The 26813-nt window shown below is 44.5% G+C and overlaps 1 protein-coding gene across 1 annotated transcript in view; it reads right to left on the bottom strand.

Annotated features, from left to right (window-relative positions):
• The window catches only part of LOC147902945 (DNA-directed RNA polymerase II protein), a 42377-nt gene that overhangs the window by 8139 nt on the left and 7425 nt on the right, over window positions 1-26813 (bottom strand). The window contains exons 7-9 of the mRNA XM_087374045.1: window positions 21509-21639; window positions 11581-11653; window positions 11400-11458 (exon numbers count right to left, since the gene is read on the bottom strand). Of these exons, the coding sequence (XP_087230171.1) occupies window positions 11400-11458; window positions 11581-11653; window positions 21509-21639 (263 nt within the window). The remainder of the gene's footprint in view (window positions 1-11399; window positions 11459-11580; window positions 11654-21508; window positions 21640-26813) is intronic.

The raw sequence follows: 26813 nt of genomic DNA, 5'->3' as shown, positions 1-26813 counted from the left end.
AACTTGAGATATTCTGGAGAGTATGTTTTCAGCCCGCAATGATGTAGGGTCTCTTTTCTGAAGAGAGAGTTGACTCATACTCATATGGATGAGGGTGACTTTATGTCTGGGCACCTCACTAACTTCAGGATTTAAGAGAGCAATTGTTGAATATTGATGAGATCATTCCAGATTCAGAGATGGTCACTACCACTCTGAATTCTCTTCCTGAGTCTTATCTTGGCTCACACCTCATTGAATTTGTCATTGAGGGAGGTGGCAACCCTCTCACTTTTCATGAGTTGATAGGACTTGTAAGAAATCCTAGATTTACTATATTTAGAAATGTGCTAAGGAACAGAAAGGAGACTGAGATAGCAGAGAACAAGGAATAATTGTATTGCTTAAATGTCTGTAGGGTAGATGATATGTCATCCATACAATTGGGCCTCTCTTATATAGAGAGTGAAGAGTCACACATAAAAAGGTGTGTACTCCAAAGGGTATGTGCATGAAGAGGTGTGTACCCCTTGTGAAGGGTGTGACCCTTGATGAGAGGGTACATTACAATAGGAATGTCTCTTCAATAGGAATGTCTCTTCAATAGGATGTCTCTTGTGAAGGGTTGTGCCTCTTAGGAAGTGTCCCGTCGAAAGGGCAAGAGTTGTGCCTCTTCGGAAGTGTCCCGTCGAAAAGGCATACCCTTCCACAAGTGTCCATTCATCAAACCATCCACAAGTCTAGAAATAGAGAAAGGAATACGTCACAGATCGTGACATCCCCTCCCACTCACTCAGGAATAAGGAGAACATAATCGTCTTCAATTTCTGGGACATAATCACCTGCAGGAGGAACTGCTTCATCGCCTGGTATGTACGTCTTTAGCCAAGAAATATGAAATGTTGGATGGATTTTACCCCATGATGGTGGTAATTCCAATTTGTAACTTAAAGTTAAATTTTTCTTGACGCTCCAGAAAGGTCCATAGTATTTTGGTCGCAACTTAGGAAACATAGACTTAACCGTCTTATAGCGATGTGGGGCTACAAATAATAGCACCATGTCACCAGTGTTAAATTCCAGGTGACGTCTATGTTTGTTGGCAGACCGTTGATACCGCTCTTGCGCTTTTCGCATATGATCCCTGACTTGCAGTAGAATGTCTTGCATTTCTTGAACCAGTTGATCAGCTAGGGCCACTCGATGTTGAAGTACAAAATTTGTTGGTACAATCGGAGTGTGTCCATAAGCTGCTTGGAATGGAGTCATGCTAATGGCGCTACGGAAAGAGTTATTATAAGCAAACTCAAGGAGTGGTAGATACTCTTCCCAAGCTGCGTGACTGAACATAATGTCGAGGCATTTCTTCCAGAACTTGGTTGACTCTTTCAGTCTGGCCATCTGATTCTGGGTGGTAGGCTGAACTGAACAGTAGAGTTGTACCCAAAGATTCGAACAGGGAAATCCAAAAGTGACTGGTAAACTTAGGATCTCTGTCGGATATGATATTCTTGGGCAATCCATGGTGTCGAAAGATGTGTTGTATGAAAAGTTTGGCTATGTCCGGAGAGTGTGCACTGCTTTTGCAAGCAACAAAGTGTGCCATTTTGGACAAGCAATCAACAATTACCATAATCTGAGTGTTACCTCGGGAAGATCGTGGTAGTGTTGTAATGAAATCCATGGAAATACTTTCCCACCTTTCAGTTGGAACTGGAAGAGGCTGAAGAAGTCCTGTTGGAAGTCGTCAGCTTGCTTTCATTTGTTGACAAGATAAGCAAGATGTAACCATTTTGATGACATCGCTTTTCATCTGAGGCCAGTAGTATGTTGCACTGAGTAACCGATAAGTCTTATGATGCCTGGATGGGCAGCATAAGGAACTACATGATGCTCTTTTAACAAAAGACGTCGAACATCCTTGTCATGTGGTACACAGACGCGATCTTGATAGTACAGAAGGTCGTCTGTATAAGAATAGGATGAGAAAATCTTCTGTTCGGAAGTCGAAGGTTGATCTTTTGAAAGAACCTGTACTGCTGTGCCGAAGTCTTTATCATTGAAATACTTTCCTTTGAATGAATTCGGAACATCCACAGATAATATAGAGATTACCATGACTGATGCTAGAGGTAACCTGCTGAGAGCATCTGCAACTACATTGCGTAGTCCTGGTATGTACTCAATGGTCATGTGAAAGTTGGCCAGAAACTCAACCCAACGTGCTTGTCGAGCGTTCATGACTGGCTGAGTAAAGATATACTTTAAAGAGTGATGGTCTGTTTTGACCACAGAGTCGGCTCCCATGAGATAATGTTTCCAAGAGCGATAAGCATGTACAACGGCAAGGAACTCCTTATCATAAACCGGGTATCGGGTTTGGATATCAGAATGCTTATGGCTGTGAAAAGCAATAACTCTGCCTTCTTGCATCAAGATTGCTCCTGTAGCGATGTCGGAAGAGTCGGTCATGACCTCAAATGGAAGGTTTGGGTCAGCAATAGCCATAACTGGTGTGGTAGTGAATGCTTGCTTGAGTTGTTGGAAACTATACTCTGTTTCGGGAAGCCACTGAAAAACTGCTGTGCTTTTCAATAATTCAGACATAGGCGCTGCGATTTCGGAAAACTGATAGACCTTTGTATGGTAGAAGTTTGCCAATCTGAGAAAAGAGCGGACATCATGAACATTCTTAGGAGTAGGCCAGTTTCGGATTACCTCGACCTTCTTGGGATCCACAGAGATGCCTTGAGCAGAAATTACATGTCCCAAATATTCAAGTTGGGTCTTGAAGAACTCACTCTTCTCAATGTTGATGTAGAGAGAATTTGCGCGGAGAACTTCAAAAACTTGGTGAAGATGTCGTTTGTGCTCAAGTAGAGATCTGCTGAAAACGAGGATGTCATCGAGGTAAACGATGACGAACTTATCGAGGAAAGGCCTGAAGATGTCGTTCATTAATGTCATGAATGTGGCCGGGGCATTGTTTAACCCAAAAGGCATGACCAAACATTCATAGTGTCCATACTTTGTTCGAAAAGCTGTCTTGTACTCATCGCCTTCTCGTATACGAATTTGATGATAACCTGAACGAAGATCAATCTTCGAAAAGTGTATTGCATGTAGAAGTTGATCGAAGAGGTCATCGATGCCAGGCAATGGATACTTGTTTTTTATAGTGAGCTTGTTGAGGGCTCGGTAGTCGATGCAGAGGTGCATTGACTTATTCTTTTTTTCCACAAGTAGGACAGGAGATCCGAAAGAGCTGCGACTGGGCCGAATGTGACCTTTGTCGAGTAGCTCGGTGACCTGTCTTTGGATTTCTTCATTTTAAGTGTGAGAAACCCGATAAGGAGGTTTCGACAGTGGATTACTGCCGGGAATAAGTTCAATTAGGTGATCCACTGGTCGTCGAGGTGGTAACTGCTTTGGCAATTCCTGTGGAAAAAGGTCCAGGTAGGGCTAGAAAAAGGGTTGGTTGAGGTATTCAGAAGGATCCTTTGTTGGTGTCTCCTCGGCTGCCGTAACCAACAGAAGTGAAGTCTTTACTTGGCGTTTACGAACCCACTTCTTTACTTGTAGGGCAGAGGCAACTGGGGTTGAAGGAGAGTCCCTAGAACCAGCTAGCTCAATAAGTTTTCCCTGGTGGACAAACTGGATGGTATGGCTGCGAAAACTGATTGATGGATCATAGTCGTAGAGCCACTGTTGTCCAAGTATGACATCGTACCGAGAAAGAGGCATGATGTCGAAGTTCAACTTGTCCGTATAATGTTGGATGCGAAAAGACAAGTTTTTGATCCTGGTGTTGCACAAGAAAGTTGTTCCATTTGCGAGTTCAATCTGATAGTCCACGAGACTAGGACTGGTGGTCAACCGAAGTTTATCGACCACAAAACTGGCTAGGAAATTATGAGAACAGTCACTGTCGATGAGGATGGTGACCATTGTTCCACGAATCGATCCTTGAACACAAAGTACTTGAGTGGCCAGGGAAGGTTCGAGATTGCGGGCAAGGCTCAAGTGGATAGTATTCGCCATTCGAACAGCTTTGCCTTTCTTGTCTTGTGCTGAGGTAGCATCTTCTTTTTGGGAAGTGCTAGGTTCCATATTAGAATTTTGCTTTGGTCACTTGGGACAATCGAACCATCTATGGTCGTCTGTACAGATGGTACAAAGTCCTTTTGTGCTGGAGCTGTTCTTCTTGTCAGTGGCCGCACCTTGATGTTGGGGATGTCGGTAATGACTTCGTGAAGAAAAAGAAGCGCGATCCTTGGAGGGGTGCTTCTGTTGGAATCCAGCAAATGATTTCTGAGGCTTCTCGGGATCTTGAGACTGTCGCTAACCTTGATTACCGAAGTTTTTTCGAAACCTGGTGTTATCTCGAAGTTGAGCACCTTTGGCCATAGGAGAGTACTGTGTGCGATTAGCACTCTGCTTCCCTGTGTTTTGGAAATCTGTAATGCGCTCTGCGTAAGCAATAGCGCCATCTGTGGTGGTGATGTTTGCTTTAAGGACATCAATGCATAACGAGGGATTTAGGCCTGAGATGAAAGCATGAAGGCGATCATCCTCAGTTAAACCATCAATCTTCAGTACCAATGTGGTGAACTGAGAGATGTAGGATGACAGGGAACCCGTTTGCTCCAACTGTCGGAGTTTTGAACGTGCTTGGAAGTCCGCATTGGCAGGTACAAACTGCTTACGGAGCACGTGTTCAAAACGTTCCCATGTTAACACACTTTTTCCGTCCTTTAAGCGTCTTTGCCACCATAGAAAAGCTGTATTCTTAAGGAGGGAGACTGCCAAAGCGATCTTTTTGCCTTCAGTGAGGTCAACAGTATCAAAATAAATGCGCATTTTTGCGAGCCATTGGTCAACTGTTCGGCGATTGCGTTGACCAGTGTAGGCTTTTGGAAGTTTGACGTCAAGTCTTTTAGTTTTGGAAGCTTAAAGTAATCGGTAGAGGGCACGTAGTTCAGTGTTTTCTACCCCTGGTGGGAATGAATCCGCATAGTCGTCTGGTTGCGTCACGTCATCCTCTGTATGTGTAGTACTTCGAGAATCTTGAAGTTGTTGAACTTTCTGAACCAAGTGAGATGCTGTCCTGAAGCTGAGATATTTGAAGTTGCAATAGTGATTCACCTTGTATATTGACTTCAGGGGTCTTTTTTGGACTTGATTCTTTGATCTCTGGAGAGGCTTCACGCGAGCGTTGCGACATATCGAAGATCCCTGTGAGAAAAGCGCGAACTTGCGCTCTAGTTTGTACCATTCCTGGAAGAGGATTCGGGCTGCTCTCTGAAGTTGCTCATGTTGGAGGGGGCAGGCGAGGCAGGATGGAACCACCCGTGGAAGTCTGGTAAGGGAGGTCCTGTCTGAGGTAACACTGGAGATGCCGAAAGTGGTATTACTCCTCGTGAGAGGACAGGAGTAGGTAGCAGAGTCCACGGAACTGAAAAGGAGTAAGGAGCTGCTGTCGGAAGTAAAGGATATCCAGGAGAGGGAGTGCCTTCAGAGTGTAAATACTGACTTGGAGAAGGTACAACCTGTAGAGGAGGATATCTGGGAGCTGAAAGAGGTGGAGAGTACCCTGGAGATGCCGAAGGTGAGAGGTAAAATTCTCTCCAAAAATGGACAGCAAACTCTTGAGGAATATCGGGTTCTGGGTATCTTCGTGTCTCGTGGAACACAACCTGTACTGTGCTGAGGAAGTAATGTAACTAAGGTGCTTGACGCAGAAGGTAGAGGATGTGGTCCAAGTCACTAGGAGGGCACGTGACACAGAAGACCCAAGATGCAAAGGCTCCGAAATGGGCTGGCTGTGCAATTTGAACACGATATTGTGTGGTAGCTGATGCCTGAGGTGTCCTTGAAATGCCGGGTGAATTACCACGGGTTTCCATGCTTCAATGTGGATTCTTTCATTTGCTGTAATTTGTTAAAGAGAATCCTTAAAAGCAGATTGGAAAGACTCCACCTGGCAATAATTTAATCTACCAAGTTATTGCGTAGAAGAAGGCTGCAAGTCGGTGTCCGGAGATCCATGGTGCAATGGTTTGCGAGGAGCGCTCAATACTTGTCTGGTCCGGGCTGTCAACAGGCTGTCTTCATCGCGTGAGGAGCTGCAACTGATATTTATCCTGTATGTCCCTCACCTCGAATCGATGATTGAGTCGTAGTACATCTAAGGCAAAGCTGGCATCTGGTGCTGGTTTGGCAGGACCAAAAAAATTGCGAGGAAAGGGGCTGCAGGCTGTCAATGGCGAGGCTCTTAGCATTTCCCAGGGCTGGACTGCACAGGAAAGGCAGGAGCGAAAAGAACCTGGCGGGTCAAGGACTGCGTAGGAGGGGGGGAATGCTGGCGAGGCCAAGGATTTGTGTGCAGGGCTGGTCGTACAGAATGGCGCAGGGCTGTGGCAGGCTGCAGGACTTGCACAGGTTTGAACGGCAAAGGCAAGGGCTGGCTGCAGGGCGTGCGCAGGCTGTACGGCAGAGGCAACGGCTGGCTGCAGGGAAGGCAGGCTGTACGGCAGGCTTGCGCAGGCTGTACGGCAGGCTTGCAGATGGTACGGCGCAGGCTGGAAGGCTGATGGCGAGGGCTTGCGCAGGCTGTACGGCCAGGCTGCGCAGGACTGTACGGCGAGGTGATGGCTGGCTGTACGGGCTGGCGCAAGTGGAACGGAAATCCGTACGTGCAGTTTTTTCGTTGGGGGCTGCCTAATGGGTTAGTTGCCCCAAAAATTAAATGGGGGGTTTAGTTAACCCTAGGTAGCTAGGGTAATCCTAGGGGTAGGGGATGGGTTTATTTTTTTTTCCCTTTTTACCCCTCTAGGTACCCTTTTGTAGGTACTTGGAGCCTAAAAGGTGTGCCTATTCAAAGGGGTGTGACCCTTGGAATAGGTGCACCTGTTCATGAAGGGGTATGTCCCTATTGTTAAAAGGGGTGTGACCCTGCATGAATAGGTATGTCCTTTTGTCCACGATGGGGTGTGTCCCATGAGTGAGGAGTCGAGACTCGTCACCAAAAGGTGTGTCTCATGGTGGAAAAGGTGCGTCCCTTGGTTTTGGGACAGCCCAAGCACCTGATTGTCGTGTCCATTCACATCAACTTGTGATGTGAGGGAGATGGAGAGGCCATAGATGACTTTAGGCAAGGTTGGCGCTTAAAATTTTTACGCTCATCCTCTCCATCTCTTCCATGCACAATGTGCAACGGATGTCCTTCTAGCGGAGAAGATGTATCAGATCAGCGCTAGAAGGTGGGGGGCATTTCCTACAGGCAGGAGCGAATTTTGCTCTGATACCACTGTAAGAAATCCTAGATTTACTATATTTAGAAATGTGCTAAGGAACAGAAAGGAGACTGAGATAGCAGAGAACAAGGAATAATTGTATTGCTTAAATGTCTGTAGGGTAGATGATATGTCATCCATACAATTGGGCCTCTCTTATATAGAGAGTGAAGAGTCACACATAAAAAGGTGTGTACTCCAAAGGGTATGTGCATGAAGAGGTGTGTACCCCTTGTGAAGGGTGTGACCCTTGATGAGAGGGTACATTACAATAGGAATGTCTCTTCAATAGGATGTCTCTTGTGAAGGGTTGTGCCTCTTAGGAAGTGTCCCGTCGAAAGGGCAAGAGTCTTAGGAAGTGTCCCGTCGAAAAGGCATACCCTTCCACAAGTGTCCATTCATCAAACCATCCACAAGTCTAGAAATAGAGAAAGGAATGCGTCACAGATCGTGACAGGACTTTTGTTGCAGGAAGAACAAACCAAGAAGAACATGGCTTCACGAGCTCGTGAGCATGCGATGCTTTCGAAATTCAAGCCCCAAGGGAAAGGGTAGCATAAGCAGCGTGCAAATCAGCCTTCACATCAGCATGAAGAATTGCCAAGCATGGCAGGTTTCCCTTCAAAAAGAATGGTGCAATACGAGCTGTTCGAAAATTACAGCTCATTCATAGTGATGTCCATGGTCCCATGAGGACTCCTGCATTGGGTGGTTATCTCTATAATGTCACCTTTATTGATGACTACTCAAATTACACTTGGGTCTATGGTTTAAAGAAAAAATCAGATGTGTTTAAGCATTTTCGACACTTTGTTGCCAAGGTTGAGAATGAAACAAGTCTCACGGTTCAAATTCTCTGTACAGATTGAGGGGGGGAGTATATGTCTCATGAATTTGAGGCTTATTTGAAAGAGAAGGGCATCACACATCAGCTTACAGTGAGGCTTATCCCTCAAGAAAATGGCAAAGCTGAGCAGAAAAATCAAACTCTTATGGAGACGGATAGATGCATGCTTACAAGCAAAAAGCTGCCTCACCGGTTTTGGCTTGAAGGTCTCAGGTGTGCCAACTATGTTTTGAATTGGGCTCCCACTAAGGCTTTGAGAACAAAGACTCCTTATGAAGTTTGGCATGGGAGAAAGCCTTTAGTGTCACATTTTTGTGTCTTTGGATGTGTTGCATATGCCCATGTGCCTGTTGAGTTTCGACATAAGCTGTCCGACAAGAAGATTAAATCCATATTTGTTGGGTATAGTGCAGAGAGCAAAAGTTACCGTCTCTACAATCCTCGTTCACGCAAGATTTTTGTTAGCAAAGAAGTAATCTTTTCAGAAAATTCAGCACATACACAAGCTGAATTTAATGTGCCCGCTTCTTCTACATCAAATGATGTTTCTAAAGGTATATTACCTCTTGCTTTGGATTCTCCAACTGGTATGCCTTCTGAAATTCAAGATATATAGCCAGCCCCTCCTGTTCCACATGCCCCGATTCAGCTCCAGGCTGATCCCATTCCTCCACACGCAATGGAAGATGTGGTTAGATAGGAAAGGACTAAAATTCAGGCTGCCGAATCAGTTCCTCATTGGTTGCTCCAAACTCTCAAGGAGAGTAAGCTTGACGCTCCTTTGCCCGGCAGAACTCGTAGTGCATCCAGACATGAAGGGGTCGCATTTTGTGATTCAGTTTTTATTGGTGCACTTCTGGATGAAGAACAGCCTGACTCTTTTGAGGAGGCTCAGGATAATGTGCATTGGATGAATGCCATGAAGGATGAGTTGCAGTCCATTGATATTTGCCACCAAGGAAGAATGCTATAGGTATCAAAATGGGCTTTCTAGATCAAGCGAAAGCCAAATGGGTCTATTGACACAGGATGACTACTATCAAGTCAGTGATTAGCCATGGCTGCACGTTTTGATTGGCATGTACTTCAGTTGCATATAAAAACAGCTTTCCTTACTGGAGACTTCTGGTGTCAGGTGGAAGAGGTTTATGTGAAGCAACCTCCCAGTTTTGAGATGTCAGGTGCAGCCCATAAAGTATGCAAGCTGAATTGGAAGAGGTTTATGTGAAGCAACCTCCCAGTTTTGAGATGTCAGGTGCAGCCCATAAAGTATGCAAGCTGAATAAGGCTTTGTATGGGCTGAAACAAGCTCCACGAGCTTGGTATTCAAAGATTGATGCCTTTCTAAAAGTACCCTCTACATCAAGAAAGATGGGGGGGGATATTTTGGTCATCATTCTTTATGTAGATGACATGTTGCTCACAGGTTCTAATGAAGGAATAATTGCAGATTTCAAGGCTGAGTTGAGAGCCACATTTGATATGTCAAATTTGGGCATAATTCATTTCTATTTGGGGATCTAGTTCATACAAGAGAGACGTGGCATCATTATGTCTCAATTCAATTATGTGCACAAGCTTTTGGATCAATTCAGGATGCATGATTGCAAGCCCATAGCCACTCCCATGGAGCCAGGGCTGGACTTACTATGTATGATGGAGGTGCACCAGTTGATGCCACAATTTACAGCCAAGCTCTTGGATGCCTCATTTATCTATGCAATACTCAGCCTGATATTCAGTTTGCACTTTCACAAGTGAGCAAATTTATGCACATCCCAAAGACTATGCATTGGCAAGCTGCAAAAACGCATTTTCCATTACTTGCAAGACACTAAGTCTTATGGCTTGATGTTTCCCATGGGGGGTGACTTGCAGATGCATGCTTACAGTGACTCAGATTGGGCTGAAGATTATGACACAAGGCAGTCCACTAGTAGTAATTGTTTCTTTTTGGGTGATGCTTCTATTTCTTGGTTGAGCAAGAAACAATCTACAAAGGCTACCTCCTCATCTAAAGCTGAGTACAGGGCAGCTTTCACAGCAACAATTGAGTGTGTTTGGGTGCCCCGTTTAATGGCTGGATCTTCATCTAGCATTGGTCCTATTCTCACTAATAGTCAGAATGCTATTGAAGTTGCCAAGAATCTTGTGTTTCATGCTTGCACGAAGCACATCAAAATTCATTATCATTATGTCAAAGAGAAGTTGCATGCAGGGGAGATCAATATGATCTATGTCTCCACACATGACAATGTTGCAAACATCTTCACCAAAGTACTTCCACGTGAAGTTTGAGGCATTCCGCAATGCCCTGAACTTATCTCCTTTTGGTGATTGATCCTTTCCTTGTACATCATCACATTGGCACTGCAAGGGGGTTAGAGGTCTTTCCCCCTAACCACAGTTAGGATACCCAACTATAGTTAGTAGTTAGTGGTTGGGTTAGTTAGGGTTTTGTTACTTTAACAAAACCCCAAGTTTTGTATGTTGTTTCTATCTCTTGCAATCAAGTGTGTTGGCTTGCCATCATCTGCTCTCTCACACACACACACTTGCATTCACTCTTTGCTCACAACGAACAGACAGACAATTATAAAAAGATTGCTTGAGTGACTTCTGGAAGTAGTGCAACTTGGGAAAAGTGGAATCTCCAAAGACGCTATCATTTCTGCATTTCCACAGAGTCCAAAGTGCCCAGTATCGAACCTAAGTGAAAAAAAGATAAAACTTGTGCCTCCATGGGTGAATCCTGAAAAGCCAAAAAAGCACACCAAAGCAAGCAGTAGGAAACCGAGCTCGAAGACACCCACGTACGTCCACGTGCACACACACACACACACTCCAAGACATGCACATGCACTCGCGCGCACACGCATACAAAAACCCGAACAAGTTTGCTACCTCAAATGGCTAGAGAAAATTTATATAGCAACTAGCATTTAGTTTGGCATGAGCGCGTGCACATCAATTGATAACCATTCAGAATTAAAATTTGAAATGCAATAAGCAAGTTCAGATGTACAAGCAATTGGTCCTTCTATTCATAAATCCGCAACACAGTCAATTGACAAAAGCCAAACAGTCCCTGTGGATTGCTACCAATTCAATAAGCCACTCCATTGGATTTGCATGAGTAATCTATTACCGAGTATCACAAATACAAGGAGAAATTCGAAAAACAAGTCAGTTATCCTTATTGCCTAAGAGCATAGTGCTTGTTTGTGGCAAATATAAAGGTTCTCTTAAGTTTTGCAAGCAAAAACATGTTGAGCTACCTGTTGGAAGAACGAGCATCCCAATACGAGGATCTCTGCCAAATCCTTGAGGCAGAACCCTGCATGAATCAAGGTTGACAGCTTTAAAGTGGGAAAATCTCTCTCTCTCTCTCTCTCTCTCTCTCTCTCTCTCTCATATGTGCACATGTGCATGTATAATTTGCAAAAGCAATGAACATACCGCAAAACGTGCATTGTGAAGAAGAGGTGCTGATATATAATGAGCAACAAGGTTCAATAATTGAACCATATACCTGCAAAAATATACAATAACATCAGCTTTGAGCTGGATATGGAAGTTAAGAAAGTTAATAAGATTGGCAAAAAATTAAATCTGATGACATAGAATAAAGATTACCAAATGTAAAGGTCAATATCAACCGACAATGAAAATTCTGGCTTGAAACACTACCTGCTAAGTTTTACAATAATGGTGATCGCCATAGGTTTCGCTAGCTACTAATTGCCAAGCCTTGGATACATTGGCATGACTACATATGCCAATCCCCATAGATTTGAGCAATGAACACTGAGCATCTATCCAAAACTTTGACATAGCATGGCTCTCATTCTATAGAGCTTATTGAAAGCCACAAAAACTCATCATCGAAAATCTATATTTTCATCCAAGTGAAATCTCAAATAAAATCTTGCATTAAATGCTTAGCTGACCAGCTCCAGCTTTCGGCCTCCCTCTCTACGTTTCTGCATCCCTTCCAGCCCACCTCCTAGCACACTGCCTTCCCTCTATGCCTTTCCCCTTGCACTCAGGCTGCGCCTTTCCCTTTCCAAAAGCACATTTGGCTGCCCTATGGCAGTTTTGGAGCTCAGCATAAGGGCTGATGAGTTCATAATTCTGTGAAAAGCACTGAGACTACACCCAAGGCCTTCCCCTTGCGCATGTGCCACCTTCATGCTTCTTGAACCCCTCACGATATTTTTTATGCCCGGAGCTGCTTGCAGCCATTGTTGGGCCTTCTTCCCGGTCCTTACACTTGCCACTATAATTATCTTCCTGACCACTCAACACGGATTCACAAGTATGCTTTACCTTCATTAATTTGTAGTATGCTTTACCTTCATTAATTTGTAGTATGCTTTACCTTCATTAATTTGTAGTAAGCTTTCTTCCCCTCCTTTACTTTAACGTATTCCTTTGCGTTTTAATCCTTCCCCCCACCCCATCTCTCTCCATTCTTAACCCCTCCCTCTGGCGTCTTCTTTGCCCCCTCTTTTCGTTCTCTCCATCCCCTAACAGTGCATGTCAATCACCCCCTCTCCCTCTTTCTCCACTTCCTAGTAGGTGTGAATTGTCTAACTCACCTTGTTGGAGAACACTCGTACAATGATAGAGCAATGGTACCATGGGTTCACACAGTGGACAACATGGACGCAAAACACCATGTGCATGAGTTCCCAGTCACTTCATCGTTTCATAGCCTTACCATTGCCGTCTCTTTCATTATTACGTGTTTTGGTACGGTCTTGGAGGCCACCATGAGCAATGGACTGCACTTCCCTTTGATATATAGATAAGAGATCAAAAGATGACTATGTTGGGTGTCTGGTTGGGCAAGCAAGGTTGGGATGGACCAAGTTATGAGAACCGGACCACATTTCAGCTCTCCTTTTCACAAGGTAAGTCGATCCATCTCACTCACATGTAGATCTAGACCATGCAAAGAAGAATTGCATTTTCGGAGTAGCAACATGCGAATTTGGACAACAACATCAGTCGTTCTTGCAAAAGCAAAAAAGGACAAAATTGGTCAAAACAGAGTTTACTTATTGTTGGAATTATTGCCTATGTTATTACGACCTCATGGGGAGATGTATTTTGGGGCGCAAGGTTCATTTTGTCTTTGGTGTCTATCCTGGTTGGTCAGTGGACGTGCACAATCATTCGTGACTGGGCAACAGACGAAGTGCAAGATGATTGGCTATTGTTGGCAGCAATCCAGTGCATGGATCTCACGTGGCGATTCACTACGAGGATCTGAGGCGGTAGCTACACAGCTTTCTTATGAGAGTCATCAAGTATGTCTTCGCGGCTCTGTAGTTAGAAGAAAGACTGTCTACAAATACATGTTATGATGAAGAGCATAGTCCTTTTGTCCAGCTCGCAATAGCTTTCTTATGAGAGTCATCAAGTATGTCTTCGTGGGTCTGTAGTTAGAAGAAAGAGCAGCTCCTCTGTCTTAGGAAGTCTTAGTCGAGTAAAGTTGTTGAGCAAGAAATGCTTGCAATAGAGATGTCGCAGAGTCTTCAATCATTGTAATAATCAGCAACAAGGCCTATAGGCATGAGCTGAATATAAAGTCAAGGGTCTATTCTCTGTATCGCAATATCTTTCTCTAGTGCAAGCATTCACATGAGTAAAGCTGCAATTTTATAACGCATGTGATTATCTAAGAGGCCTCTATCAAAGCTAGATGTGATGAGTCATTTTATGTGCTATTGTCAACATGCAATTCCTATCAGTGGTATCAAAGCGAGTTTTCTGAGCCTATCTGTTCATGAGGTGGTCGAAACATTGTCTGAGCGTATGTTCTGGGATCACGGTTCTTTGGATTGTAGAAGCATTACAAAGGAAAGAATTCTTGTGGTGGCATCGAAGCGCTAAGAGAAAGCTTCGTATCAGTACAGGCTGTCAAGACATATACGTTCTATCCATTGTTTTGAAGGACAACAATCAGGTTCTTAGGGAAGTGATCACCTTTCTTCACCGAAAGTATGCTGATCGTGAATAAACAGAGAAGAGCTTGTCAAAGCCAGTCCTACGAAGTCTAGGAAGAGTGAGTTGGCAACTTTGTAGGAGATGTGGAAGACGCTTTAGATTCGATCAGGGCTCACTTTTCAGGTCGTGTCCTATGTGGGCAACCATATTTTCTGATGTATCTAGTGTTCTTCACTCAGCCCTATGTGGGCGGGTATCTTCTACAATTGTGTTTGCTTTTTGCTTTGCAGCCGACGGTAGTTTTAAAGCAGTGTTGACTGTTAAGATTCGGGCTCTTTGTGAGCATGTTTGTCCAAACTATGATGCTTGGAAGCTTTTCTACTGGGCTATGATGCCGAGTCCTTGTGGACTATGATGTGCATGTGCTTTTCGAGGCTACGAGGTTTTGAAATGTTTGGTGGCAGGTTGTAGAGGCATCAAACCGTATCAAAATTGCATAGCAAAAGCGTGATAACTACGTTGATGGAGGATTGTAGATCGCTCATGCAGATTAACCTTTCAGGCTCCAGTCATTGGCAGAGGAAATAAGAAGTTGCAATTGTCATTTTTTGTGTTACTCCCCATTTTGGTCGTGGGTCTATTTCGACCTCATGGGGAGATGTATTTTGGGGCACAAGGTTCATTTTGTCGTTGGTGTCTATTCTGGTTGGTCAATGGACATGGACAATCATTCGTGATTCGGCAACAGACGAAGTGCAAGATGATTGGCTATTGTTGGCAGCAGTCCACTGCATGGATCTCACGTGGTGATTCACTACAAGGATCTGAGGCGGTAGCTGCAGTTTGAGGCGGTAGAGAAAAGTGTCTAGCACTGTCTACAAATACATGTTATGATGAAGAGCATAGTCCTTTTGTCCAGCTCGCGATAGCTTTCTAATGAGAGTGTGGGTCTGTAGTTAAAAGAAAGAGCAGCTCCTCTGTCTTTGGAAGTCTTAGTCGAGTAAAGTTGTTGAGCAAGCTATGCTTGCAATAGAGATGTAGCAGAGTCTTCTATCATTGTAATAATCAGCAACAAGGCCTATAGGCATGAGCTGTATATAGAGTCGAGGGTCTATTCTCTGTATCGCAATATCTTTCTATAGTGCAAGAATTCAAATGAGTAAAGCTGCAATTTTATAACACATGTGATTATCTAAGAGGTCTCTATCAAAACTAGCTATGATGAGTCATTTTATGTGCTATTGTCAACATGCAATTCCCATCACTTATGCGATGACTTTTCATTGGCGTTGACTTTTCATGGAGCAAGTATGAGAACAGGACCACATTTCCGCTCTCCTTTTCACAAGGTAAGTCGATCCGTCTCACTCACATGTAGATCTACATCATGCAAAGAAGAATTGCATTTTCGGAGTAGCAACATGCGAATTTGGACAACAGCATCAGTCGTTCTTGCAGAAGCAGAAAAGGAAAAAATTGGTCAAAACAAAGTTTACTCATGCGATGACTTTTCATTGACGTTGACTTTGGGCTAACCTGGTTAGTATGGAACTTCCTCTGGTTGGGATCGTATGGCACATGCAACACCACAGCCAAGGTGGCCTAGTAGACAGTGATCTTGCCACAGAAGCAGGGGGGGACTTGGTATTATTGACCTAGAGATGCAGATCAGAGCCCTCTTGGGCAAGCTGGTTGTGAGAGGCCTTACTCTAGGTGCAGACCCCTGGAAGCTCCTCCTCCAACAGTAGTTTCTTGGAAACACGCCTCGCACTGGGGGCAGTGGCAACAATCCTACAGCTGGATCTTCTCAGAGACACCGCTGACAAGGAAGGGCTCTCTGTTGATGCAGAGTCTCTACAGAGTGTGACAAAGACTGGCAGGAGGACTCATACGGGCTAGGCTGTCTTGCAGAGAGGAGTTTGAGAGGCAGCCTCTCATCAAACACCCAGATGTCAAAGACTCGAAGGGGCGCATGCTAGGACAACGGACTCATATCGGATGGGCGCAGTGGGACAGGGAATCGGCCAAATCCTTTGGGACATGGAGACGACTTCCTAGAGAGGCAGAGGCCCGCAGACATGCCCTCTCCTACCTCCGAGGAGCACATATCACGATGCAAGAGATTGAGGAGGCAATCCCAGACTCTTGGTGGGAGGGACTACAGAGCCCCTGGACCCCCCATTGCTACTCAAGACAGCTCTCGCGGATAGGAATACCGCTCTGGATACGCTTTTTTTGGGAGTCTCTTGGTTCCCCGCAGTCTCGTTTCTGTCGAGTGGGACCAAGAGGCTCACTACAGGATAAGTCGGAGGAGACAGAGGTGGACCTAGAGGACTTGGAGTGGAAGAGGGTCAAGATTGTGGGTCGCTTGGGCAGGACTTGGTACATCAATCCCTCCATCTTATCAACCCTAGAGGGAGCAGTGTGGCGCCTTTGGATTTGGGAGGGCAGACCCTTATGTGACATTCAATGGGACCCTAGGGAGCGGTTTTGGCCTGTCCGCATACGGCATTCGGACCAGGTAGAGGAGGTCTCCTCATATACCACTCGCATCGGGCGTTGTTGGCCGCTTTTGGCCTCGCCTCTAGACGAGTTTGCACCCATGAAAGAATTTTTATTTCTTCTAGCTGTTAGCACATTGGGGTCTGCCCATCGGCCCCTGGCTAGAGCAGATGCGGATAGATGGCAGATGCACTAGTTGCGGGGATGGAGTTTATTGCGGGGATGGAGTTTTGGAGACCATCCCGCATTGTCTTTGGGGTAGCCTTGCTGCACAACGGATTTGGCTAGCGGCCCTCAGGATTGTTGCTAGCATGCAGAGGATGAGCAAGGGATTTCAGGAGGGGGATGGTGGCCTGGCTCACGAAGGGAGGCCACGCCTTTGCGATCGACCCTGTTACGCCGTCTTACAAGATACATAAACACCAGGTTTCCTGGATTGAGATCCATGACACAGTTCAGCCCAGGTGGTTCATGCCCACCATCTCTCGGAGGGTGGTGTTTGGGAGACCATCTCCACCATCACTGCCTGGAACATCTAGCTAGATGTAGCAAGGTAATGGGAGACTAGTCGATCTCTCCAACGGCTACTCTAGTAGCCATTTGGCAAGATATCATCTTCACCTTGTGTGCCATTTGGGAGCGCGTACTCCAAGATCGAGAGCCACTGTCGAGGGGCAAGAGCACTTCTGCCAGACATGGCCGGCGGGAGTTTTCTACACCTTTTCCACAAGGGGTATTTGTTGGGCATATAGACCACCAGCATGGTTGCTAGCTCCTACCATGAAAAAACTGGAAATGGATGGTTGTTCTTAAAGCTGGCAACCAGTTCTTTTCTTTGTTTTCATCGACAACTCCTATTGGAAGCTGGTAGTATGGTTTTTCAAGCATTAATCGAATTTACTTCTTCTTGCAAAAAAAAACTCTGCCTTTCGCTATGCAACAATCATGGGTATGATGTAATGGATCTTATGCAAACACACTCTCTCTCTCTCTCTCATACTATCTACCATGACATACACTTTGACCGCAATCTCTCACATAAGTATTCAGCCCACCAATACACTCTACTTTCATACATCAATCACATACCACTATTAGAGAACCGTGCCACTCTGATCACTCACTCACTTCACAAGGCTGTCCTTCATGCCTTTCCCTACACCACTCCGTCCACACGGCCTCCACCCCTTGGCTTTGTTCCCAAGGTCAGGGCTAGTATGTCAATCCTGTGTGCAAGAATGTAGTGCATAAACCCTCATGATCCTTCACTTGGCCATTATGAAGCTTTAGTACTGCGTCTTTGACCCCCTCCCTTTGTGAAAAGAGTGCAAGAGATGGGGCGAGGTGAGTGTGAGGTTTTCGGGAGCGGGCTGGTGAGGAATGTCGTATAATGTACGTGTGTAGGTGTGCCAAATTTGGGTGTTTGTGAGAGGTGATGTGGATCGCCGCTCAAGGAATTTTTGCCAAAAGTCCTTGGAGTTTGCTCTTCTTCCGGTGTATCAAACGGGGATACTCACGCTTGTTCTCCGAAGGTTATGCTTGGTCTCAAATTTGTGTTGATGGCGAAGAGCCTTGCACTCATCATCATACTAGCTATTGCAAGCAAAGCTCTTCAATGAAACAGTTTGTCTTGGCTTTCTACATACCTGGATTCTCAACAATATTGGACCCATTCACAAGGCAAGGGATTCCATGAGCCCAAAAAACTATAGGACCATCATGATTGAACATATCATGTCTAAGATACCACTTAGAACTTCAAATGGTCATTATTTTGAGATGAACATCCACACACATATCAATCAAATTTCACACAACAGAACGGGAAAAGAAGATAAAGGAATAAAAAAGAGTCTGACACCCGATGGGATGTGAATGAGGTGTGCCTCCTAGCTGGGCTAATCCCAAGTATATTTCTTTATTATTATAATAGTAGAACAAAACCCGATTTGTAATTTAGGACATGAATAAGTAGTCCAAAACATGTACAATGATCTTCCCAATGGATGAAAAATTTGAGAACTCAATATATAGCGGTAGAAATACTGTAGAAAAAGTAACGATTGGCAGCTCTTGGTGAAGACCAAGCGAAAAGAGTCCCAATACTTGCCAATCTCTATAAAATCTCTCCGGAATTGTTATTCTAGTATCAACTTATCTCTTAGGCTTTGCCTCGTGACTCGTATTGGGCATTGGACAAGAAGAAATGTAGGCTGAAGCAAAGATTCCAGAAATTCATCAAGTTGGACAGCAAGAGGATGACTAGGAAGAGGACGAATTTGCAAAGAGAGTAGCACGGAGAGGGTGCAAATTTGCAAGAGAGAGCAATTGTGACTACTTAGAACCAAGCCCAAACTTTTACTGATATTGGGTGAAAGAAAAAAGCTATAGAAAGCTAAGAAAGCACACAAAGCAAGCTGAAAAAGCTATGAAAAAGCTGAAAAACGATTTCTAATATCTTATTTTCTGGTGTAGTATTTGATTGGTTATTCTAGGTTAGAATAGCTTTTAGGAATTATTTTAATCTTTTAATTAGGTCTCTTAAAAATTTTGCTCCATAACCCCTCTACCCGTGCACATAATTAATTAAATTAATAAGCTTAGAACAAATGCACATCATAGGTTTGCCAGGCTCATAATTTGACCTAGATAACTCAGAATTTACCCAAACTATTTCCATCCTTTAGACCTCAATGTGCTCTATCTAATGTACATGTGAGTGATCAAGGTGCTAAACCTAACACTCAAATATTAAGAGTTATTTAGATCATATCTGCCTCACGGTTAAACACTACGTGATCTTCATCTATCCTCATTAAGCTAAGCATCATTGCCCAACACACCACGGCTCACCCCCAAAGCCAATCTGAAGGTGTCAAGAATAAACCATGGGTTTTGGAAAGCCCATCGGATGTTAGAAAACCCTAGAGGATGTGAGAGGCATCTGATGTCTTGTACAGCATGTTGACAACTTAATATCAGATGGAGGGTGATGCGGTAGGAAATAGTCAAATGACTCGTAACTTCACTCATGTGAAGTCCACCTCATTCCCTAGCTTCCAGCATCCTATCACTAGGTGTGACTAGTATGGATCCATCACATACTGAAGATAATATACACTCAAGGTATACATGTGAGTGATCAAGGTAATATTATTCTGAAGATCATATTTGCCTCACGGTTAAACACTATGTGATCTTGATCTGCCCTCATTAAGCTACGTGTGGTCAGTAAGCATGACATCCACTAATGATCCAAAAATGTAGTGGAGAAGGGTGAAGATGTGTTACACATGTAGTGAGCTGAAGCCCACTGAAGCACACTACAAAGCAGCCAGCTCTTTCTTTCCTTATGCCTTATGGATAGCTTGCTTGTATCATTTTCAAGCATTTAATAGAAGGTACTTTATTTTGTTGTTGGTGGTGGTGGTGTGTGTGTGTGTGTGTGGAGAGGGGTTTTTTTTTTGCCGGGGGGGGGGGGGGGGGGGGGGGGTGTTAGAAAATACCCAACAGAGGGTACACGCAGCGGAAGACTTATAGTAATGCCCAGGAGCTCACACAATGTGTGGTGTGGGTGTGGAATCACAAACTTCTTTACTTATGTGCATTCAATAGATGTGCAGACTCATCAATAGACAATGAACCAGCCAGATAGAGAAACCACCAAAATATATATTTCCATTCAAAACTATGGACACAATACAAGAGAGATAGATCCAGAGTCCCATCAATGGTGTGGTCCTCTGATCTTACCACAAGGCCCTTCTCCTATCAGCTGCCTATCTCTAGACTCGAGCCCGCGTGCTCCACCTCGAGCGTCTGTAGACTTTCCGTCCAGTGTGTTCTTCTCCACCTTACTGCCTGTGAATCAGCCTAGGTGGGCAGCCCCTGCCAAGCTTTGTCTACAGCACACAGGTCCCTGTTCCACTACTCCAACCTACTTGTGAATGGCTGCTCCAGAAGGTATGATGATCACAACACCTTGCTGCCCTAGTAGACAGCCAAGGTCCAGCCTCTAGGGAACTCAGTCTGCAGCTCACCTTCAACTCTCCTTCACCCCCAATGTGAGGCCCAAGGAAGTAGCTCCTGGCTGCTCCTGTCTGCTCCTTGAACTGCTGGATAGTTGGATAATGAAATGAGGCCTGAGCCTCTCCTTTTATAGGCCCTAAGGCCTGGCAAAAATACTGACCAGTCTGCCCTGACTGGGCCGCCGACTGGACAGACTAGGTTGGCTGGCCCAACCGACCTGGTTGGCTCAGCCTAACCAGCCCTATATAAGGGCCCTTTGCTGGCCCCTTCCAGTGCAGGGTCCAGGCCCATAAGTCTGGCCCTTTTCCAGGCCCTTCTGCAGGTTGCAATCCTGCCCACAAGGCACACCTCTGCTCCTGCTATGCTGCGCCATGTGCCAGCTCTGCTTGCAGGTCGTGTCCCTGCCTGTAGACACCTGCCATGCTGCTGTATAGGGGCCGTACCTGTCCCTACAGGTCCTGCTGTCCTGACCTGCCTGTACCGTGCCATCATCAGGGTCTGTTGCAGGCCCTTCACCTGCCCACTACCCTCACCATGCTGATGCCATCTGTAGGTTGCATTCCTGTGAGGTGCTGCCAATGTGGCAGCCCCCTCTCTTTCTTCTCTCTTGGGCACATCCTGCCCTAGGTCTCCCTCCCCCACGCTCTCCTCATTTGGGGGCTTACAGATGGGGAGGTGACCTTTCCAACAGGGGGGGGAGGGGAGAGAGAGAGAGAGAGAGAGAGAGAGAGAGAGAGAGGTCTTGCATAAGAACAAAAAGAGGAATACTTGTGGATAGTGATTACCCAATGGTTTTTTAAACAAGCAGAGATTTCAAAACAATCAAGCGTTTAAACAAAGACTAAACTGTCCTAGTCATAGAAGGTACAAAACTAGAAGCAACTTAAAGAGGGAACATTACCCAAGAGATGCTGCAAGTTCTTGAGCTGGGATTGAATGAGGATCATCACCAATTGGCAAGCGAGCACCACAAATTGTCCAATATTGTAATGAATTTGAACCTTCCCTCCTTTCCCCTGCATTTGAGGACAACTGATAAACCAACAAAACCACAAAGATTTGAGGATTTCAACAATCAATATTACATAACAAAGAGAATGCAATTCAGCTGGCCAAGCTAATCAGCAGCTACTCAAAAAAACAAGGAAACAAACCTCTCAAAAGATCTAGAGTTGAAGAAGATTCTTGTAACATTGATGTGTTCCCTCTATTTAAAACGTGATATCTTCTCCATAAATGGTCTACTAAAGACAGCAGCTATTTCGAACTACATGAGGATTATATGTATTCGTGCATGATATTAGATCTATGAAGGAGATGAGTAGATTTATTTTATCCATTTCACCCTTACATACAGTATATCATTCACACCAAGAAAACACTATGACAGGGACTTGGATCAGGGATGATGCAGGAGGGTTGGATAGTTGGAGAGAGAATAGATCAATGGGAGTACAGAAACTTAATCCCACGGTGGTGTATAGCCGACAAGACTACCTGAAGCACAATAGATGCATGGAGAAGGCTAGGAAAGATATGGTTCTTGAAAAAGCCACAGTCTCGCTATAGCTTGATGCAAGGGTCTTCATAATCTCTTACAGAACAGCTTGGGATACCAAGTTCTACAATGTAGGCAAAATTTTTCAAAAAGCATAGTCTAGTCATCTCTTTCTAGATGTAGTTAGGATTTCCAGAGGATCATTATTGGTCTGACCATTGAGTTCCCCGATAGTCAACACAGACCTGCAACTTCCCATTCTTTTTGGATCTTCAATGTCAGCTGACTGATCCAGTCTGTGACACTCAGCTGACATTGAAGATCTAGAGTTGAAGAAGAGTCTAGTAACATTGATGTGTTCCCTCTATTTACACACATGATATCTTGTCCATATAAATAGGCTCACAATCAGCTATGGAAGAGAGCAACTATTTCAAGCTACATGAGGATTATATGTATTGTGCGTCATATTAGATCTTTTGAGGAGATGAGTAGATTTTATTTTATCCATTTCACCCTTACATACAGTGTATCATTCACACCAAGAGAACGCTATGACACAGACTTGGATCAGGGACGCTGCAGGAGGGTTGGATAGTTGGAGAGAGAATACATCAATGGGAATCACTTCGCAAAGGGACACAGTACAGAAACTTAATCCCACGATAGTGTATAGCGAACAAGACTACCTGAAGAACAATAGCTCAGTACTTAAAAGGGAGAAACATATACCTAGGCTAGGAAAGATACGGCTACTTGAAAATGCCACAAAGTCTTGTTATAGCTTGATGCAAGGATCTTCATAATGTCTTACAGAGGTCAACCAAACAGCTTGGGATACCAAGTTCTACTTTTCAAAAAGCATACTCTGGTCATCCTTTTCTAGATGTACTTAAGGAGTTCCGAAGGATAGTCCCAAGGCAAGGGACTGAAGGTTAGAGAGGGGTAAAAATTCATTTCGCTAAAAATAGCTCTAGGAGCCACGTTTGGCTAGCTTGCTTGGAAAGCAATCAGAAAAGTTAAAATTCACTTTCAGGGCTGTTTTTTGGACCACATAAGAACAAGGAGAGGCAAGTCACAAGCTGGGAAAGTGCTCCAAGGCTATTCTATCACATCACCTTGCTGATATTCGACTACTAGGGCCGTATGTGAGCTGTTGGTGGGCTGTTAGGCCTGCCAGAAGCTCAAAAACGAAATTCGTTTTTGTTGCCAAGAGCCTCCAGATCAGTTCGTTTTTGCTGCATGCCTACTGTTCATGCCTTCCCAGAGACCCAAATCTAATTCGCACTTCTTCCAAGAGCTTCCCAGGCCAGGTGCCTATCAAAATCGCACTTTCCCAGGCAGTTTGGAGCTTCCAGGCAACTCAATTTGCTTCCAGACTTGGCGATTCTCTTCCAACAGCTTTTCCAGGGTTGCTTTTGCTGATTTTCACCTACCTGGGTGCCAGAGATATTGCCAGGGAATTTCGTTTTTCCATGTTTGCTGATTTCCCAGGGTTTCCCGAGCTTTCCGATCGGTTGATTGCTTTCTGGGAGCTTTCCTACCGCCTCAAAACCCTCAGATTCTTTTGATTTGCGCAGCTGGCTTTTCTGGTTGCCAAGAACAACCAAGTGTGGTTGTTTTGCTGGTCTCTGTCTTGCTAGGACTCCCTTGACAGGTATTCAGAGCTACCAAGGCAGAGTGGGCAGATTTCTCTCCTGCTAGGACTCCCCTAGTGGGTATCAAAGCTGCCAGGTTAGAACCCTCAGTTAGATTTGGGAGAAGGGCTGCCATGGAATGTTGCACTGGACTGGGGTGCCTTTTATGTGATTGCATAGCAGGACGGAAGTGCCTGTGATCAGATTATTCAGTTAGTCGTCTGTGGGCTGATGCACTGCGGTGCTATTCTTGTGTTTCCAAGCCTTTTGAGTAAAAGATAAAGAAATACCAAAAGGGGGGCTAGGCCAATTTGGTGGCCGGACAGGGGCAATCTAGCTGTCGGGTGTTGTGTTCTAAGTTGATTCGGTTTGCTCTAAGTGGGTGTAAATTAAGTATTTGCTGGTTATTAACTGTTCACTGCCCTTTGGATTTCCCGAAGGCCGGTTACAACCTTGACACGGCTTGCGCATCTTTATCCTCCCACTCTTGTGTCCGGATCTACAACCACTATCACATTCCTTGAAGTGCCCTTGACATCCATAGGGCTCAATTTATATTTGTTATCAGAGAGGAAAACAATTATACAAAAAACAGTAAAACTTTAAATATGGGTGTATTTTAAATGGTTGCTTGCTTGCTTGCATGTGGTACATGGTTTCAAGCTTTTCTATAACTTGAGCAATTGATTCTTAGGGCTTCTTGGCTTTAAGTGGCTGGCCTACATTATTAAGATAGTCATGGCGATGTAATTTGAAGTTTTCAAGGCTTGATTTTGGCTTTAGGATACCTGGAAGTTTTAGTAGTAGCTTATGCCTTTGGTAGGACTTGGAACTCCCACTAAGGATCATCGTCCTGGCAGTCTAGCTTCAACATCAGTTGGGCACTTCTGAGCCGCAACGTAGCTCCGATTATAGCAAACACAAAGAGTGGCCAAATGATTCAGGAAGAAGCCACAAACATCAGCAAACTGCTGGATATTTGTGGCTTTGGTAGGACTCGGAACTCCCACTAAGGATCATCGTCCTGGCAGCCTAGCTTCAACATCAGTTGGGCACTTCTGAGCCACAAGGTAGCTCCGATTATAGCAAACACAAAGAGTGGCCAAATTATTCAGGAAGAAACCACAAACATCCAGCAAACTGCTGGGCACAAAACAGTCGGAGAGGACTGCTCGAAATCTGAGAAGTATAGACACAGAAGATGGCCAATGTTTCTGCTCCTGCGTGCCTTTAGTAGAAGGGCTTCAGTGGGATAGAAAACTAGGGGAGAAGGGGCTACACCCCCTCAAAATTCTGGCCGAACCCATGTAGATGACAAGCCGGACTGCCAACCTGTGCAGCTCCCGACCCCAACCAGTGCTGTTGCCGACCCTGACCTGCTGCCATATAGCCCTGGCAGCACTGCTGTTTTCACTGCTGACTTGCAGCACTGCAACGTGTCTGCCACAGCACTGAAGATAAGCCTGCACCCTATTCTGTTGTCCTGCAGCTATCTAGGTTCGCAGAACCCTATGCCCTCCTCATAGGGGGCTCACAGGTGGGTCAGTGACCTTTCTAATAGATCGGGACACCTGTCAAGCCATATTAGAAGCTTCCAGCCATCCCAGAAACTATCTCTGATGCGCAACCAGGATACTAGCAACCACAATTGGCATGCAGCAAACTGTCTCCCCTCTTATGCTCTCCAACAGGAGGATCAAATGAGTAATTGCCTTGTGCGAGCACCACACATCAACTGATGCATCAAAATGGAATTACAAAGAAAAAAACACAAGGGATATGTGTGCAAGATTGGACCATAAATGCTAGATGTTTTCAGGAAAGCAATAAATTAGAACACCGAGAGCAAAAAACAGCAGAAATTTGTAAATGTGGCATGGTTAGAAAAAAAGACTGGCCAACAGTTTTCCATATATCCTACATTTACAAGAACTCGACTGCAAAATGAACCATAACTTTTCCACCACAAGAGGACAGAAATACCGATGTCAAGATCTCAAAGTTTTGTGACGGCGATGTATAAGTGCCTATTGACATAAAATATGTGAGAGAAACTGCCATTGCCTGTATATTGATTCCAATAAAACTTTTTTCATAAAATGAAAGATCACAAACTTCACACATTCTCCCCACAAAGGTGACCCATATGTGGTGCAGACAATCACAGGAGCTAAGCACAATAGGCTTCGGATGCAGTCTGTAGACACTGGGGTTCTGGCAATGGGGGCTCTCCCACAAACAGACAGACATTCACCCTCCATCAAGGACGATGCATCCCTTGCAGCCTCCCCGCTGAAGTCCCACAGTGGCTTATGTCAAACAAGGACCTGGCTAGAAGCAATTCCTCCAGGGCTAGAATGGAAATATGAGTTTTTGTTCTTCTCTTAACTCATATTTAAAAACCTTTGTAAGACTAGAATATTTCCAATCATACACACTTAGATTTTCTGTTGTTCTAAAGTCCAGACTCCAAAATTCTACAAAGAAAATAAAAGAGAAAACAAAAGAGAAGAAAAGTAAGGTAACCAAAAAAATTTTGAAAAACAAAAGGTAGACATACTTAGCAAGCAAAGCAACACTTACGTCATCACCAGTGCCCAAGCATAAGCAGCTATATTGGGTTTCTAAAGACCCGCGGAGTCTCTTGGACAAACCCAGTGCTACTAAAATACGTCAAATAAACAAAAGAGAAAGATAAAGAGAAAGTAAGAAAAGACATAGCAAAAATGAACAAACAAATCAAGAAACAAACTCAACCAAAAAACAGGAATAAAATCTCTCTCTCTCTCTCTCTCTCTCTCTCTCTCTCTCTCATATGTAGGAATGAAAGAAAGAATTTACAGAAAGAATAAATTATTTAAAACTTAAAAAACTAAATGAACCTCTTACACTTATGTACCGCTTCCTACAAAGATGCAAATTTACAATCCTAACTTAGAAAGCACATGCATACTCAATCAAACTCTCTTTTGAAACTATAAGAAGAACGGGCTGTTAAGCTCCCTGCTTTTGTTTTCAGCTTATGTTCCATCATTCTAAACATGCCTAAGGCCGACACACCAGAAATTACT

This window comes from Dipteris shenzhenensis, chromosome 4 (genome assembly GCF_047967505.1).
Source record: "Dipteris shenzhenensis isolate YYH24624 ecotype China chromosome 4, Dip_SZ_1.0, whole genome shotgun sequence".
NCBI classification, from domain to species: Eukaryota; Viridiplantae; Streptophyta; class Polypodiopsida; order Gleicheniales; family Dipteridaceae; genus Dipteris; species Dipteris shenzhenensis.
This window is presented reverse-complemented; position numbering and strand designations above follow the sequence as displayed.